A 17,866-nucleotide genomic window follows, 5' to 3' on the forward strand; every position below is an offset into this window, starting at 1 on the left:
CACACTCTCCTTGTTGGGTTATTTTTCCAGCTTGCTCATGTCTCTTTTTTTATCCCCCTTCTCCCATTAAAAGCTTTTTTATTTTTCTCTATAAATATTGTAGGGACCTGCAGGCAGAAATAGAAGTTGAAGTTGTATCGATAATCATTCCTTCCCAACAGAGAATCAAAGTGGAACAGGCATTTGCTCTCCCATAGCACTGCTAGCATATTCTGTCATAAACCCTAAAATTACAGCTCCATCTTCTGTGTTTCACCCTTCCCTGCAGATGAATAGCCAAAAAGAAGTGGTCGGCCATTTATACCTTTGTAAGCAATGTTCCTTTCGTCTCAACGTGTATCAGCATTGACCAAATCTCACCCAGTCAGTGTCAGATGGGTATATTTTTAACAAGACCAGCCTACATTGAATTTAAAGTAGCAAAAATTGAAGCTGTAATCATAAGCCTTACTTTTCCTGCAAAACAACCCTATGCGAGTATGCTACTTTGCCCTTGAATCCAAATGCAGACATTTTACACACTCATCTCAAAACACACCTATATAACACTTACTGTACATACGTACAGTAAAATACACTTTTCCACATGTACTCTCCGTCTCACACTCTCTGGGACACATGCTGTACTCGAGCGAATGCTAAAAGTACAGATAATATATCCAGTAGAGCAGGTTAACCATCACAAAAGAAAGGGGGAAGGTGACTCTGGAGTAGTTGTCTATGTGGTGGGGGTTCTCTATGTGACAGCAAGTTAAGGAGCGGAGCACTTTGCGGACGGTGGCCAGAGCGGTGAGGCACCAGTGTGTGTGCTTCGGGGGCGATGCCTCGGGCCTAGGCTCGCTGCCCGAGGGGCTTGACGGGCTGACAGTGAGTTCTAGGGAGGCAGGACTCGGGGCCGGGGTTGCAGCAGCCTCCTTGCGTCTCTTGGCCCTGTTGTGATTGGAGATGGTGGTGATGATGCCGTTCATTTCATCGTCAAAGTCGTGCATGTGGTGGGAGTACTGCAGGAGAGTGAGAGCCAGCGAAAGAAAGAGATTTGAATAGAAACAAAAACAGGACACGTGAAAATCTGAGAGTGTGTAGCACTGGTTCCACTCACCCCAAAGTGATGGTGATGATGACAATGTTGATGATGATGATGTTGATGTTGATAATGGTTGCAGCTGTCTCCGTGGTCCCGCTACACGTCCTGCGATGCCCTGTTACATCCTGCTATGCTCTGCTTTGCCTTGTAATGCCATGCAGTGCCCTGCTATGCCATGAATTACTACAAACTACTATTTTTTTTTTTTAGTCACTGTTCCATTATTTTTCACTTTGCAACTTTTCATTTCAACCACCAAATGGCCGTCAGGCTTCGCCTACCAAGAGCCTGGGTCTGTCCCAGATTTTTTCCTAGAAGGAGTTTTTTTCCTCGCCCCTGTCACACTGTTGCTTGCTCTGGAGGGAACTACTAGAACTGTTGGGTCCTTGTAAATTATAGTGTGGTCTGAACCTACTCTATCTGTAAAGTGTCTCGAGATAACTCTTGTTATCAATTGATACTATAAATAAAATAGAATTGAAATGAAATGAGGATGAGCACCAAAAATGGAGACAATTACTGTGTCTCAAATCGTGCACTTCTGTACTTACACTTGCTATTTTGAGTAAGTAGTGCATTCACACGGATGAAGTATGGCGAAATGCAGTGCACTACAAGTACCCGGATGCTGCACACTACGCCTTCAGTGGTCACAATCTTTGCTACGGACCACCAACGTATTTTCAAATTTGTGTATACTGTATAGTGAGAAAGCTGCAGCGATTGAAAGTACAAATCTAATTTATACATGTAGGCACTACACAAGTGAGTACATAGTGTACTCAAGTTTCCACATTTTTTAGACACGCCCCATGACTGTGACCACAACAATTAACAATAACACAGTTACATCCAGGATGGTCTCACCATGACCATGTGGGAGTCCATGTGAGTGAGGGTGCAGAAGTGGGCCACGGCGTACTCAATGAGCGCTCCAAAGATGAAGCTGAAGCAGATTCCCAAGTACACATCAATGGCCTTGATGAAGCAGTTGGCGTTGGGCAGTGACGTCCGGGCCCCCATCATCAGAGTGGTCATGGTCAGCACGGTGGTCACTCCTGGCACAGACAACGCACAGTAACATACTGATTAATCATGAAATACCTATTCACTTATTATCTCAATCAGTCTTTATATAAGTGATGGACTGCTACACAAACACACAATTTCTGCCAAAGCTGGAACGGTTAACTAAGCTTTATGAAAAGATACAGAAAGAAATGTAACCCACTGCCCATGTTTTAATGAGTTTGTCTTGTAAAAATAGGTCATGGGCATAGATGAATAAACTGTATTAACAGGTAACACACAGGCAATACTTGTTGAAAAGGATAGGTTCATGGCTTGGTTTTGGTCTTTTGATGGGATTTGTTCACAATAAGATGAATTATAGATAATGCCTTAGCCTTTGACATGTGTTTTATCCTGTATGTAACGTGTAATGTTTAAAAAGAATGACACAGAGAGCAGAGTGCTCCAATAAACACAGCTGCTAACAGAAATACAAATAAGAAGTCTAAGCTTATTATACCCGACTTTGGGCTTGTTTTTCTGTAAAGTTGCTTGCGTATATTGGTAATCGCGGGTCACGTTTTTTGGGCTTGTTTCTAAAGTGTAGTTGCTCATTTGGGCTTGTTCCCTGCTCCATAATAAGTTTTCAAGCAGTTGTTATTTAAATGTAGGAGTATGTCTTGCTTGTTCCCTCTGTCCCTCACCTTTCGCCATACACACAGGAGACTGAGTTTTTCCCACCCATTTCCAGCTTCTAATTGGCTCTAAACCCCATATGGCAACAAGTACTAGCCAATCAGATGCAGAATAGGGCAATCTGTTTTTATTCTGGTTAGGGCAATGTCAGTGAGTGACATTTAAATGAAAATACGTGCAAGTCGCACTTGATGGTGACTGGACTGTAGGAGAGTTTTTGGAGGACTAAATGCCCGGGATAAAGTGGCCGAAATACGGGAAGAAATATAACAAAGACTGGGAGAAAGAGAAAGGAGTAAAAGAATGGATTCAACCCGTCGTGGGGAACGACTCAAAGGCACTGTGCATGTATAAGTGTGGAATACATACAACACGTACAACACGCTAGCACAGAAAAACATTTTTAAAAATGCAGTCTATATTTGATATCACAGCAGTTTTCTCATATGTTAAACCTCCATTTAACAGTATTTAACTCTCTCTTGTGTTCATTGTCCTCAAGCTCAGGGGGGAGAAAAGTAAATCAACTGTACAATGTGTACAGTTTTGCAAAACTTGGAACATTTTACCAATCTGTCCACATGGATGTAAATTGACAATCTGTACCCACAGTTTACAATCCGTCCCCGTGCATACAGTTTATTTATTTTTCTGTCTGAGTCTGAGAGACCCAACACTTCATTTGCAGTCCCTATTCATGACTCCAGTTTGGCCCTCAGTAGGCGACTGCAACTCAAGTCATCTTTTTCCAACATTCAGATAAATGACCAGAAAATCATATGCCCTCATCTGGAGTGTCTAACATGTCCAATGTCCTTACATATGAGATAAATGTTCTAATTTAACTTCAGTCAGTTGTGGTATGAAAGGTATGCACAGACAATTATATAAAGAAAAAGAGCAGCAACAACACAAGAAATAAGCCAAGATGATGTGCCATGAAGTAGGATATCTTGTAGTTTTGTGTGTTCTCTAAGCCCCCTGCAGCTGTGGTTAATGTAATCCAATTCAACATGTATGTTTGGATGTCCCCACTAGATCACACCAGTGTCACAGATGCTCTCTTCAACCCTCGGCCCTCTGGAATCAAATCCAAACGAACATCTGTGCTCACTTAAGGAGAATAATATATGTTATGTAGTAGTAAACATACTAATGATGGATGAAGGAGAGAATAAGGAGGATTGTAAATCTCAGTACGCAGCACCGTCTGCACCGTTTTTTTTCCCAGGAAGGCACATTTTCACATTTAAGTATACAAAAGAATGTTTTGGCCCATACCTATACAAATACGTGCTGGAACAGAGGACAGCGAAATCCAGAAGGAAACCCATGAGAGGACAACCAGCAGGCTGGAGGGGACGTAAGTCTCGAGGATGAAGTACAGAATGCTCCGCTTCAGCTCAAAGTGGAAGACTAGCTTTGGGTAATTGCCTTTGAAATAAGGGACAAAAGTCCGTTAATGTACAGCAGTTAATAACAGAAAGGATGTGGTGTGACTCTATAATCCCACCCATAATGGCTCCAATTTTATCAGCTGATGTGTTAAGGATAGCCCTAGGAGTAACATTAATCGATGGATTGAAGGGCATCCTTACCAGTTTCATAAACGGCCTCTGAGACAGATGTGTAGTGGTCCTCTACTGTGTACTGAGCCAGCTGTAGGGTGTCCAAACCACTGACGGACTCATTCCCTCTGGTCCAGTAGAACATGACATCGTTGACGTTGTAACCCCCTGTACGAGAGAAAGGAGATGGAAATTACTTTCTTTGGAAAAATTACAGAAAACAACTTAAAGCTGCACCAATCAATGACTTTATTTTAACAGTGGATCTAATGAGTAGGTTTAATGTAGAATGTGTTGCTTGATTTAAAGAACCCCCATAATCACACGCTGATTTAGTTTCACTAAGCTCTACGCAAAGTGGAGTTAATGGGGTTATAGCCTGCAACTTTACTGTTTTAGTTCAGACATTCCACTCTCATTAATCCTGTAAACAGGCAGCTGCTTTTAGAAAAAAAGCTCTGATTAACCTACTGTTCACCAGCTACTCAGCCCTTAACCATTGACAGGCAAAGTTGGCAACTAGCTGTAGACCAAGCCTGCTAAAAAGAGGGTGAATATTGACTTACATCCGTCAATAATAATATTACATTTTATTTGTAATGCACTTTACATTGAAGACAAACCTCAAAGTGCTACAGGCATAAAACAATACAACTACAGATTAATGCTAATGGTGCACCATGTCTGTTGGATGCATATAAGGGCAACTGTTTGCAAACACGTTTACTATAAAACGCTATAAGGTATTATTACCTCTAGAGGAAATAATCGGGGGATACATAGATCTAACAAGATTTGCTGATGGAAATGCATTTGTGGTGTTTGTGTTCACTTCTTCAATGGGGGGTAGCAAAAGGTCCTGATGAAGAGCTCAAGTCTTGCCTCGTACCATAACAGACTAATCATGCATGTTGCACTGCTCCCTAGAGAACCCCGATAACCCAAATTCAACTTGTAATTAAAAAGCATGCAAAATGAATATGGTCCAAGATGCCACGGCTAACTGTGGCAGTGCTTTGATGGCACTGTACAATGTAACTTTAATGACATTGTTTAAAAAAGAACTAGTTTGGTTCTTAGGATCAAATTTGCTGAGGAAAAAAATGTGATTAGCCACCACTTTGGTGTATTATTCTCGTTTATCTGCAGAGGGAGCAAGAGAATAAGACATGTTAGAGGAAGCGCAGCTGGCTGAAACTGGAATACACTTCTATGATCTGTTCTACATGAAATGCTCATTCATTTAATGTTGCTATCCCCATTTAAACACACATGGAGTCATGTAATATTGACCAGTCTGAGCCATGGTGCTGGGAGCAAAGTCTCCTAATGAAGGGCTCTGTGTTGACTTTGATGCTCAAAGGTCCTGTATATTCACTGTTTTCTCTCTCATTATTTCTCCTGACTTAAAGCCTTGACATTACAGTACAGATGAGAAACACAAATGAGCGTTGACATCCTGTGCAATAACATTGAAAGAGTTACGTTCAAAGAGGGTACGTTCAACCTTCTTGTGCTTTTTGCCCCCTTTCAAACCAGTAGCCTTATCTACAATCAAAGAGTTTTTCACAGCCACCACCAAAAGTTCAATTAAAACAACCCAAAAAAGACTATCTTCCAACACTTTTTGCTGTCAGAACACACTCAATATTTTACTGCAATCCTGATCTTAAAACCTTGCAACCTCCCACATCGACACTCTCTTTAAACCTTCCTCCTGCGCAGAGGATTCACTTTTGGCACGACATTAAAAGAAATAAATCCTTGAATATACATCTTCATGAAGAGGCAGAACAAGAGGGAGGAAGAGATTGAAGGAGAGGAGGAACGGAGACAGAGACAGATAAAACAGCAGAGATGTAGCAGCAGGATGAGAGAGATTATAAGAGAAGGTGGTAAAGACAGAGACAGCAGAGAGAGAGAAAGATGCCGACATTTAGCCTGGAATTATTAAAGTAGCGGAGGAAGGATTCATTATCGTCTCAGTCACCTCCAGATGTCTTTTTGTCTGCTATCGTTGGACTGGAGCTGCTGTTAAATGTTTAATGTGGGACTGAGGTCGTGGTGGGCTTCTGGCAGACTGATCAGACTTAGCTTAGCCCGGCTGGCTGTCTGGCTGTCATTTAATACCAGGGAGCAAAAGCAAGCTGGAAAGTAAAAATGGCAGATGAGTGAGGGAGGCTGAGGAAGGGGGCGAGAGTGAGGCGGGCGGGGGGGCTTTTTCATCCTTCCCTCCCTTGCACAAAAAAAACCATCTTGCCATGTTATTTAATCTTTAAAATTGGAAATATGCTTTTTTTTGGTTGAAAGTTAAAGGAGAATTTGGGTCAAATTCAACATGTAGCTCTGTTTTTTTAAATGTGGAGTGCTGTCTTTAGCGAGACAAATGAAAACAATTGGTGCTGCCTGCACTGAGTTATCCTCATGCTAGAGTTAGCAGTCAACAGGCTTAAACAGTGCAAGTAGTAAACATGTTTTTACCATGTAACATGCTCAAAATTTCAGTACCAGTGTCTAACCATGTACAGTTATTCCTTCCAAGTGAACACAGTAAATTTGACTGCAGTAGACGTGACAGAAAGGCAAAAAGTTGTGTTAATCCATATCTCTAGAGGCTAAAAACACATTTAAAACTTCTCTTTTAAAGCCTGTTGGGGCAAAATCTAGCAGGAGGATAACTCGGTGTAGGCAGCAGAGATTGTTTTGTCTCATTACTGATAGCACTAACAGTGCTACATGTTGAAATTGACCGGAATTCACCTTTGAATTGGTGAAATCTGCATTAGGATTATCCTGTGGAATTGTGTTATAAACATTAAAATACAAGTGTAACATGTGGTTACTCACCAAATTACATTGTGCGAATTTTTGATGTCTAAAGTGTTAAAGATAAAAGTGTTGGGTGTATTTTCTTCCCCATAAAACATCTGCAAAAGCCAGTTTTTTATGTTAACATTGTGCAGTGATTACATCCATGGCAGTGTATTTGTTTCCTGCCTTTTGTTAGCATGTCGCTACGAGTCCTTGCTTGTTACGGCCACTAAATGTTGCATGTGTGCATGCGCATCCTTGTATGTGACATAAACAGAAATGGAGACCCACTCATAGTGCTAATATTGGTCAAACATGCCACAGGGAACCTTTAACTGTGGCACTAGAGACATGATACCGTGAGCTTAGCTTAGCGAAAAGACTGGGAGTACAGTTGAAACTAGTTGAAAGCTAGGCTAGCTCTGTTCACTTGCTTTAAATCTCAATGCTAAGCTAAGCTAATGGACTCCTGCATCTAGTTTCTGAAAATAACTAGGACGGGTTTCCTAAACTGTTAAACTATGCCTTTAAGAGATAAGAGTAACTTTATGTTTGTTCTCATGGCAGTAGTTTATGACACACAGGTAACTTATACCTAGCCCCGGCTAGCCCTGTGCTGGAGCAAGTCAGATGTCCATGGTTTCCATGGAACCAGCAGTATTGGTCCCAGGTCTCTATGACCTTATGTGACAAAAGCATGCAGTCTCTATCTCACACACACACACATGCACACACACACTAGAAGATGAAAGAAAGTGATCTGTTTGATCCTTCGGTTTGATCAAACTCATTAGACATCACACCCACCCACCCACCAAGTCGCAGCCACAGCTTGGAGCTACACAGTTTGGATAGTCTTTATTAAGTATGAAGTGTCCTTACAGCTTTCCAGTTGGAGCGTGCAGGTCTGCTTGTCCATGGGATACTTGGTCAGATCCATGTTGCAAGCCACGGTGGTGGTAATCCTAAAAAACAAAAATGATGTTTTTATTACCAGGGAAATTCTATGAAAGTAAGTTTATGTGTGTGTGTGTGTGTGTGTGTATTCACATGAATGATGCCATCGGACTGCATGAGAGTTAATATTTAGTAGCCATGTGGATTATGGCCCATCTGCATTGTTTGTCCCATGTTGGCGCCTATACAAAATATAAGCTGTGCAAATTAATGTAACGACCAAATTGCATGTATTTATATTGTCGACAAAACTATTGGGGAATGTCAGTGCACAAGGTTTCCTTTTGCTAGCATAAAAATATTGAGTGGTTCCATACAAGTAATGGTTGGCAGTCCTAATCATGACAAGGTATGCATTATGTTCTGATGATTGATGTGATGCAGCCATGACATAAAATCTATGGAGGCTTTTATTGACTGATTCTGTGCTTAAGGGAAAGTACACGTCCCCACTTCCTCCCACTATACAAAAGTGAATCCAAAATATCCCTGGATGTGGGTGCTGCCATCTTGTAATTTTGGAGCAAGAGTCTGTGCATTAGCAAGGGGGTAAGCCTCTCCTCTCTAAGCGTAGCTCCCATGACGCCATTTTGATGCTAATAAGCCATCACCTTCCATTAGCATTCCATTGACCGCTTTTCATTTTGCCGCCACTTTGACAGTAAATAACTTTACATCTGAAGAATTTAAAGACTCTTTTTGTCAGTTATTCTCTATCTAAAGAAACACAACAATGTATAAAAGGCTCCATTACCTTATACCTCCCGTTATGGCTCTGTAGCAGACATTTTTGTAAAGTTAGACTGATTGTGTCATAACCATTGAAGCATAGGAATTACCGTATAGTACAGGGTAAGCTTGCAGACAGTTTGGATGACATTAGCCTTTTAGGTGTTATTACTAACGTTAACTAGCATGTTAGTTAGCAATAATTAGCCTGTGCCTATGTTATCCCCTAACAGATACCTACGCTCTCCAACTCTGCTGATTGGAAATTATTGAGATTTCTCTTGGCACAGCTACCAGAAGACTTAAAACTTTCAGACAGTTTGCTCACATCACATCTAAGGCTGCGCAGTAACGCTCAGCCATCACCAGAAAAGTGCTTCTAATATCCTTCACTGGTCTCCATCCAGAGCAACAGGATCTGTTGGCCCATTTCTTTTACTGTCTATGTCCAGTAGTTATCAGGGGGTGGTTCCGTGGTATGACAACCCGACCATCCACCCGCCCAACCAATCACAGCTGTCAATCATGCTTTTAAACCCGATTTCATAGCATCAAATAACAAACAAAAAATGAACGTATCTATATATCATATGCTGTCAATGTATCAACCCCTGTTCACAACATCACTCCTGTCACCACTTCCAAATCAGTTTGCTAAAAGTGACAGAGCATCAAAGTCCTACTTTCTAACTAAGAATAATACCATTTCTTAGAAATGTTATACATAACCATAATTAGTAAAGGGGACGGTGAGGTTTTGTATAAAATGAAAATTGATTCAATTTCTACATAATCCAGTAAAACCAGTAGAATACAGTAATTTGTATTGAATTTTCCCCTATTAACTTCTCAACCTTTAACTCTGTGCTTTCTTACGTATTCCCTCTGGAACAACATTTCCAGTTGTCCTTAACACCTCACATTTCTCACCTCACTCTGTCCCTTTTCACAGCCCCAATTCCCTGAGGTGGCCATCCCTCTGCTTGGCTATCTTGTTTGCCTCATTTAACACTCACTAGTGCTGCTCTCTTTCGATCACAACACTCCTCCGCATTTCCTCTCAGGGTCAGGGTGAAGCCCCAAAACTGAAAATGTGCCGTTTTTTTCGTGAAGGTTCGTGAAGTCTAGGCAACACACAGACAATTAGAACAACATAAATCCCCCAAATGGAGTCACGCTGTATACAACAATGCCAAATACTTGTTAAAAATAAAAGCATAAATCAAAAGTCTCAGACAAAATGTTCATACACCATAGAGCATTGCAGTGCCCTCTTGGTGTTTACAGAGTTTGGAGACATGATTAACTGTGAGGCCAGACTGATCTCAGTCTGGATACACAACCCAGTATGCTATAACATGACACCCACGTACAGGCTTTTGCCGATGCTAGTTACAACGTTGCCATAAGAACAGTGAGAAAGTCTCCCTTGGGCTTTCTCATTATATAACCAGAACCCATGAGACACTGAGATGCAGGCATGTAAGCATTTAGTGAGGGAAGTCAAATCAGTACAATTGGACAGCTCTTATACAACCCATAGACAGGCTGAGGTTAATGCATGACATAAAAGCAGTAGGATGTGTAAATCCCATTATCACAGGCTTAACAGAGCTGAACAAATTCACTTGCTTGATCATCTATAACCTTTCTAGCTATAACCTGTCTGCTTGGCCCAATGTCTAATCAGGAAGTCAAAGCAATGCATGTTTCAGACGCATGCCAAAAGCTTGTCAGATGTTATGCCCTCCCACACCGAGCAATCATTGCCGGAAAGATGCTAACAGGACTTGCTGTTGCTTTAATAGCCCACCACTCTTTGTGTTGACGGATGGCATGCTCCTGGATTCATACAATCCAATATCCAAGTAATAGAATTGATACGACTCCCTGCTTTGCAATCACATTATCTCAAATTCAACCCACGCTTCCTACCTCAGCCAATTTCTTTCCTGGCCTTTGCTTTTCATTGTCTGTTGGAGCAGAGGAACACAAACACAACACCCAACAAGCTTGTCTGTTATCCAACCTCAGCGCGTAAAGGACGGTCCCGTTGGGGAAGATGCGAATCAGCCGGTTCTCCACGGTGATGTCATGGAGGAAGGACTTCTTGGAGTCAACGATAAAGGTGTCAGGGACCCAGAGCAGCTCCACTAGCCGCCCGTCGAGGCTCAGGCTCTTGTTGCCCTCAAACACCAAGCGCTCGTCCGTCCAGCGCTGGCGGAGGAAAATAGTGGCGGTGTAGTCCTGCAGGATTGGGGCTCAAAGGTCACAACGGAGCTAACAAGCATAGCAACAATATGCTGACCCATAATTTTTATTTTTGCAACCTAAGCATCCACACTTTATTTGTATTTCATTATCCAGCTTTAGGTTTTTTTTTTGTTGCATTGTTGGGTATTAATGGCTTCAGGTCTCTAAGCCCTTCTGTGCCTGATAAAAACAATAATTCCCAGCCTTGTTTCACGTCAGGAAGTCTGTTCTGGTTGTTAGAACACTTAACACATTTTGAGCAGGACATCCATTCTAAATGTCGTTATGTAACATCATTTGTACCTGCTGAATCGATCATTCTGTTGTGTAGCAACAAGCTGTGAGTGCAATGGCCAAACAAGTTCAGCCCCACAAGAACTAATAAGTCCCAGGGAAATGAAATCCTGGCCACTATTAAGTAAGGTCTACCCATGAAGTCAATCACCATGTCAATAGTCCTGTTACTAAGGTGCAAACTGCACTACCATACTTTGTTCTAATCAACTCTTGTGTGCTCCTATTGAGACCCAAGGGAAATGTGCATTTCAGGTTTTGTTGAATCCCACTCTGCTGAATTTGGGGATGAGGCTCTAAAACAATGCAGTATTTTACGGCTGCAAAAAAAAAAGAAATTCTTGTTGATTAATCTACCAATTGTTTTCTACAGGAAGTGATTTGTAAGATATAAGATCTATAAAATCATATTCCCTCAGAGTCTAAGCTGGCATCTTCAAATTGTTTTCTATATCCAGCAGTCCTACAGTAAACCCAAAGATATTCAGTTTACTATTACAAAAAAAACTAAGAAAGCTGGTAATTATTTACATTTGAGAGGAAGTGACATACATTATTTATCGTTGATCTAAATTGCAGCTGATTATTTCTTGTTTCTGATCCTATTTCTATCAATGAATCAATTAAGTGACTAATCCTTTCAGATGTATTTCATAATGCAGCTTCTGTAAAAAAAATTCACATGAATAATTTGCTTTATTTACACGTAGGTATTGTGACCCAGCAACATTATTTCACAATGGAAAGTTACTTTGGGTTAAATTTTGTTTTTGGACATGGACATTTTGGCCTGTGTTAATTCTTAGATTGGATACTTTTGCAATTCCTATACATAGGTACTTATAGGTTAATTACACCAAAAACTTCCCAAATTTCCCAGATTAGTTAGATTAATTCTGTGTAATGAGCTTTCATTTTCAGCAGAATTCAAATGCATTTATGCTGATATTAACCGCAACTATTTACATTAATTTAGAATTGTATTTTTCTCTTCTAAGATTATTTTTTTAAACGAGCTATAGGATCGCAGGTTGAAATTGAACCAGGTGAGCTACCAGGGCACTTACATTTTCATTTTGAACTGCCATGGTCATTTTGAAAAAGTGTAACACATCTCTGGTGTATGACATCCATATTGTAAACTGAGATGAAAATTAATTAAACAAATTTTGTGCCTGGAATTAAAAAGCAAAAAAAAAACAACCCTTAAGCAACTGTATGCTTGAGATTACCATATTAGGGTGAGCTGGTAGAAGTAACAGGTGGGCAATGTGGGAGGTAGGTTGCCCAGAGGTTAGAGAAGCAGTTCAAATCCCTGGCCAGATGGCAATTTCAGTGTTTTTTGGGACAATCTGGGAAAATGACAGCATGCAATCCACGGACCAATGTTTCTTTTAAACATTGGTTGGGGGACACATTACATAGGGGATCTGGAGTAAGCAGCTGTACGCTGATCTCCATCAGAGGGTGAAAACCGAAACTACAGCCGAAATACATGGAGCACGGTAGCGGCGCAACACATCTGCTACAGCTTGCCCGCAGTGGAGTGGAGTGTGTGAGTTAACACGAATAGAAGGGGGGCGGCAGAGTGGGAGAATGTGTAGGCAGGCTGTAGGCTGCCCACCCAATCAGAAGTTAGAAACAGTAATGGTATTATCTGTGCTATTTTTTCCTTTGGCTGAACATTTTTTTAACTTTTGGTTGGGCAAGACGCACATTTGGATGCCCCTAGCCACTGCCAGCTTTGTATATTAAATTCAATACACTGTAAAATATTGTCTTACCATGTTGATCTCTGAGATGGTGTCAATGCTGGCGATATCCAGGCTCATACCCACTGTTACAGGACCATCTAGAAACAAAGAAGAAACCAACAATAAACTGCTGGATGTGTCATCTATTGTATCTTCACACACTGCATAATAAATACCTTATAAATAAATATACCTATGCTTTAAAGTTTCCATTGTAAAAGTTTGTGATGTTTTGTGTGATTATAAAGCAGGTCTAGGTGCCACATTATTTATATATAAAAGTAGCAAATGGCTTGAGAAACAGAGGAATGCACATATTTACAAACTGATCCTTTACAAGCCGTAAGAACCCCTGTACGATTGTGATACTACACAATGCCTTTGCAGTCATTACCTGGCTGCAATGAGATACCTAGAGCACAGATGTGAAAGACCCAATCCGACCAGACTGGGGGTTTAAAGTGACAGATGCTAAAACAGAGCCTTTTAGGGTGTCACTCCCCAATGTAAGTTGAGTGCAGATTTGAGTCGCACATGTGTCACTTTGCGACGACTAAAAATGGATCTACTTAACCAAGTTGGTTCACTGCTGGCTACAAGTTAGCATCAAACACAACAAAGGCTGTCGGTTGAATGAGGTTTTTAGCTAACGTAAGCAACCAATCAATCATAGATAGCTAAAACGTTTTTTTAAATGACTGCTAGCTTAGCTACAAGCTAGCAATCAAGAAATTAGTAAAAATGGACTAACCTAACCACTGGTTAGGTTAGTTGGTTCACTGCTGGCTACAAGTTAGTATCAAACACAACACAGGCTGTCAGTTGAATGGCGTTTTGAGCTAGCAATCAAAGAGAACGTTAGCAATTAAACAACCATAGATAGCTAAAATGTTTTTGAAATGATTCCCATCTTCTGTTACTGTTTGTAATGAGAAAAGATTATTTCATGGATTTCACAAATTTCAGTATGACAGTTGTAAAACATCTGAGTATGCGCGACTCAAATCTGCACTCGTTTCACATTGGAGAGTAACACAGACCGAGAGAAATACAGATCATTCAGACGGACAGTAGAAAAGCAATGAAAAACAATTAAACATAACGTAATATAAGCCCAAAATACAATATGGTATATCCTGAAATATGGGACCTTAAATGTGTGACAATGAGTGTTCATGCATTCATACAGATTGATGTACATGTGACTGGGTTTTATAACGTGTATATTGAGAAGGCATAGGGATATCCATCCATCTTCATCCGCTTATCCGGTGTAGTGTTGTGTGTGGAGCAGCTCCAACATTCAATTCAATTTTATTTATAGTATCAATTCATAACAAGAGTTATCTCAAGACACTATACAGATAGACCACACTCCAGAATTTACAAGAACCCAACAGTTCTAGTAGTCTCCTCCAGAGCAAGCAACAGTGCGACAGTGGCGAGGAAAAACTTCCTTTTAGGCAGAAACCTCGGTCAGACCCAGGCTCTTGGTAGGCGGTGTCTGACGACCGGTTGGGGCTAACATAGGGATATATGGTTGAATAATAAAGCATAGTGTTGTATAATGAAAGTTTTTTAAAGGACAGCATGTTTAAATGCGCTAAAGACCCCACATTGCTGGCACATCAACAGCTGCAGTCTTCCGAGTGTGAACCCCCTTGAGGAAATTAGTCCTCCCTGATTCACCGTCAAAGAGGGAGAATTTTGCTGCTCTGCTATGTTTCATGTTGCCATTCTCCTTCTATCTCACTTACTAATTTCTCATTTATGTAAGAGAGACTAATGAGCCTGCTTGTCATACTGTAGATATGTGTCTTTGTGTGTGTGTGTAGAGGTGTAAGGGTGTGTGTAGTTGCAGCATGTGCTACTGTAAGCAGGTGTCTCATTGTGTCTCAAATCACTTGCTCTTTTGAGTACATAGTGCGTTCACACTGACGAAGTGTGGCCACATGCAGTGCACTACGTGATGGGAATAACCAGGTTATAAAATAACGGCATTACTGTTTTTCAGAAACGAGTAATCTAATTGAATACCCTTCCCATCTTAATAACGCCGTTGCGGTTACTGTCCAAAAATGCGGCGCGTTACTATAATTGAAGCAGTTTTTTTTTTCACCAGACCAACTAGATCTCTGAGCCGAGAGCCAAAGACCTTTTTTTTCTTCCTTGGTAAGTGGGCCGTGCACGGGACAAGTGCATAAATGCGATTGGCTGAGGTTGAGTAAAATTTCATGGTAAGCCAATCACGAACAAACAACACAAGCGAGTCAGTCAGCCAGCATTTGCCGTTACGCAGCTATGCCATGGAGCAGAAGCTACGGCACTACCAACGTATTTTTTAACAGCGAGACAAGAACGATACAAATGTAATGTACATATTTTTTCCAATGGGTATCACTATACTGTCGTCAGTGAGAAAACTAGACGGGCGGACGACGATATGTGGGGGTAATGCTCTGCCTGGCTGCAATTTACTATTAAACTAAAGAAGAAAAACATGAAGAAGAAGAGAAGACAAGAGATAACACTACCCTTGACAAAATGTACGCACTTGCACAGGGAACTACATGTAAGTGCATTCAAGAAAGTATCTGAATTAAAACACACAGTTTGTGTATTTCTTCATATTCATGTCTTCACACAACATGAAACCATTTTTTTTTTTACTTAAAGTTATATTTGGCTTTAAAGTTATAGTTCAACATTTTGTAAAATCTGTTTGATTCCTAGCAGGGACTTAGATGAGAAGATTGCACTCTCAGGTTTGAACCGTATATTCAAAGATATAGCTATCAGCCAGGTTGCTTAGCTTAGCATAGAGACTGAAAGCAAAACAAGTAGCCTGGCTCTGTCGAAAGGTAACAAAATCCATCCAACATTAATATGTGTTAAAAAAACAACACAAGACAGCATTGAACTATCCACTTCCCCCTGCTTCCAGTGTGTGCTAAGCTGCCCTAAAGGCCTGCTGGCTGTAGCTTTACAATCAGCCTACAACCGTAAAAGTAGTATTAATCTCCTCATCTAATTCTCAGCAAGAAAGTGAATTAGTGTATTACCCAAAATGTGAAATAATGATTACATTTATGAGTAAGGGGGCAATCGGCTTTAGAACTGTGTGGTTAGACTGCACTGAGCAAACCTGCGGGCTGTGCCTGGGGCTATCTGGCCAGAGGATGACATTGACAAGCAGGGAAACTCTGCAACAAAATATTTCAACTTGCACTGTGTGTGGCTCAAAATGCCATGAAAACAGAGAGTGAGGAGAGTGCATGATGACAGCGCTCGGGCGTGGGGGGGTTTGGGTCTGCCCACTGACTCACCTTTGCCCTAGACAAGCCTCTGTAATGGATATTACATATATAATGGATTTATAATGGATATGGATATTCAGGGGTTTTGTTGGCCTAGACCTCTGACATACACACATATACCGCAGTGTTGCCAACTCATGGATTTCTCGGTAAACTTAAGGATTTTTTAGACCCTTTTAGTGACTTAATCTCTACTAAATCTCGGTCAGGGGCTCCCCTGGCAGCACAGCATCTCTTCCTCCACCTGGTGTTGCCAGGTCAATTTGTAAGGGCTTAAAGGACCAATCCGTATTTATGGAATCCATCCACTTTTTTTAGTCTAGAGGGGAGGGTCACCCAACTTTTTTTAGTCTATTGGGGAGGATCACCCAACTTTTGTATTCATGAAAAAAGCAACATTCAAAGTGGGTTGTTTGGTGCATATTTTTCCATTTAGCTCCATGTAGATCTCTTAGTCTCGGCCTCCCATCGCTAGCAGATGGGTCCCTCCCTGTTTAATCAGCCAGACAATTTGAGCTGTAGCTTTATAGAGGCCGTGGGATTTCCCAAACTGAATAAATCCCACTTGCACATATAAACACACCACATAAACACATCTGCTTTGCTAGTAATAGTATTCATTAGCATGATTGCCGTACTGTTTAGTTCAAAAACACTAAAACACCAACATACAAAAGCATCGGGGACCAGACGCAAGCTTTAATTTGAAAAGTCGAAGCTTGCAGACTGCAACAGCTGGGAGGGCATGAGACGGGGGGTCCCCGTGCTGCAGCCATACCCAACTCAAATATCCTTTTTGTGAAATTGTACAAACAACAGCCTTTTCAAGGCATATGAGAAGGAAGGAGTGGTAGCGTGCACACTCCCAAATTGATGCTCATCTGAGAAAGGGATAACCCGATTAGGGTTAGGGGTTAGGTTTAGGGTTATGGTTAGGGTTATGTTTAGGGTTATGGGTTAGGGTTAAGGGTTAATTGTTAGGGTTATGGGTTAGGGTTATGGAAATTGGATAATGTTCAGCTTCGGCAGCTTTATGCTAACATAAACAATGACAGAGGAAGCCATAGTGACAAGTCCATAGCAACTAGTTCACGTGTTGAACTTGTTATAACCCAGTGTGCTTTGTTGAATGGTGTCAATGTTGTTGTTGTCTTTCATGTGAATACTAGTTAAATAGAGGAGTAACATATTATTTGAAGTAATGCAGCAAGTGTGCATTTAGTTTCCATGTTATTGTGTTTCCAAAACAATGTTAGTGAGTAAATCTACTGAAATGACCGCCATAACAGTGGAGTTTGATGTTTAAGATGAGAACGCAATGGTTAGACATACTGTATATGTCATGGTTGTAAAACCCAGTCCGGCTTAGCCAAGGGCAAACCAGAACAGGAG

General features: G+C 41.0%; 1 protein-coding gene across 1 annotated transcript in view; it reads right to left on the reverse strand.

The window, feature by feature from the left end:
• Positions 1 to 303: 303 nt before the first annotated feature.
• LOC117960659 (gamma-aminobutyric acid receptor subunit pi) overlaps positions 304 to 17,866 on the reverse strand; it is a 62,591-nt gene continuing 45,028 nt past the window's right edge. Inside the window, exons 4-10 of the mRNA XM_034898698.1 lie at positions 13,188 to 13,255; positions 10,886 to 11,103; positions 8,053 to 8,135; positions 4,390 to 4,527; positions 4,073 to 4,225; positions 1,952 to 2,142; positions 304 to 1,001 (exon numbers count right to left, since the gene is read on the reverse strand). Of these exons, the coding sequence (XP_034754589.1) occupies positions 639 to 1,001; positions 1,952 to 2,142; positions 4,073 to 4,225; positions 4,390 to 4,527; positions 8,053 to 8,135; positions 10,886 to 11,103; positions 13,188 to 13,255 (1,214 nt within the window). The 3' untranslated portion in view covers positions 304 to 638. The remainder of the gene's footprint in view (positions 1,002 to 1,951; positions 2,143 to 4,072; positions 4,226 to 4,389; positions 4,528 to 8,052; positions 8,136 to 10,885; positions 11,104 to 13,187; positions 13,256 to 17,866) is intronic.

This window comes from Etheostoma cragini, chromosome 17 (genome assembly GCF_013103735.1).
Source record: "Etheostoma cragini isolate CJK2018 chromosome 17, CSU_Ecrag_1.0, whole genome shotgun sequence".
NCBI classification, from domain to species: domain Eukaryota; kingdom Metazoa; phylum Chordata; class Actinopteri; order Perciformes; family Percidae; genus Etheostoma; species Etheostoma cragini.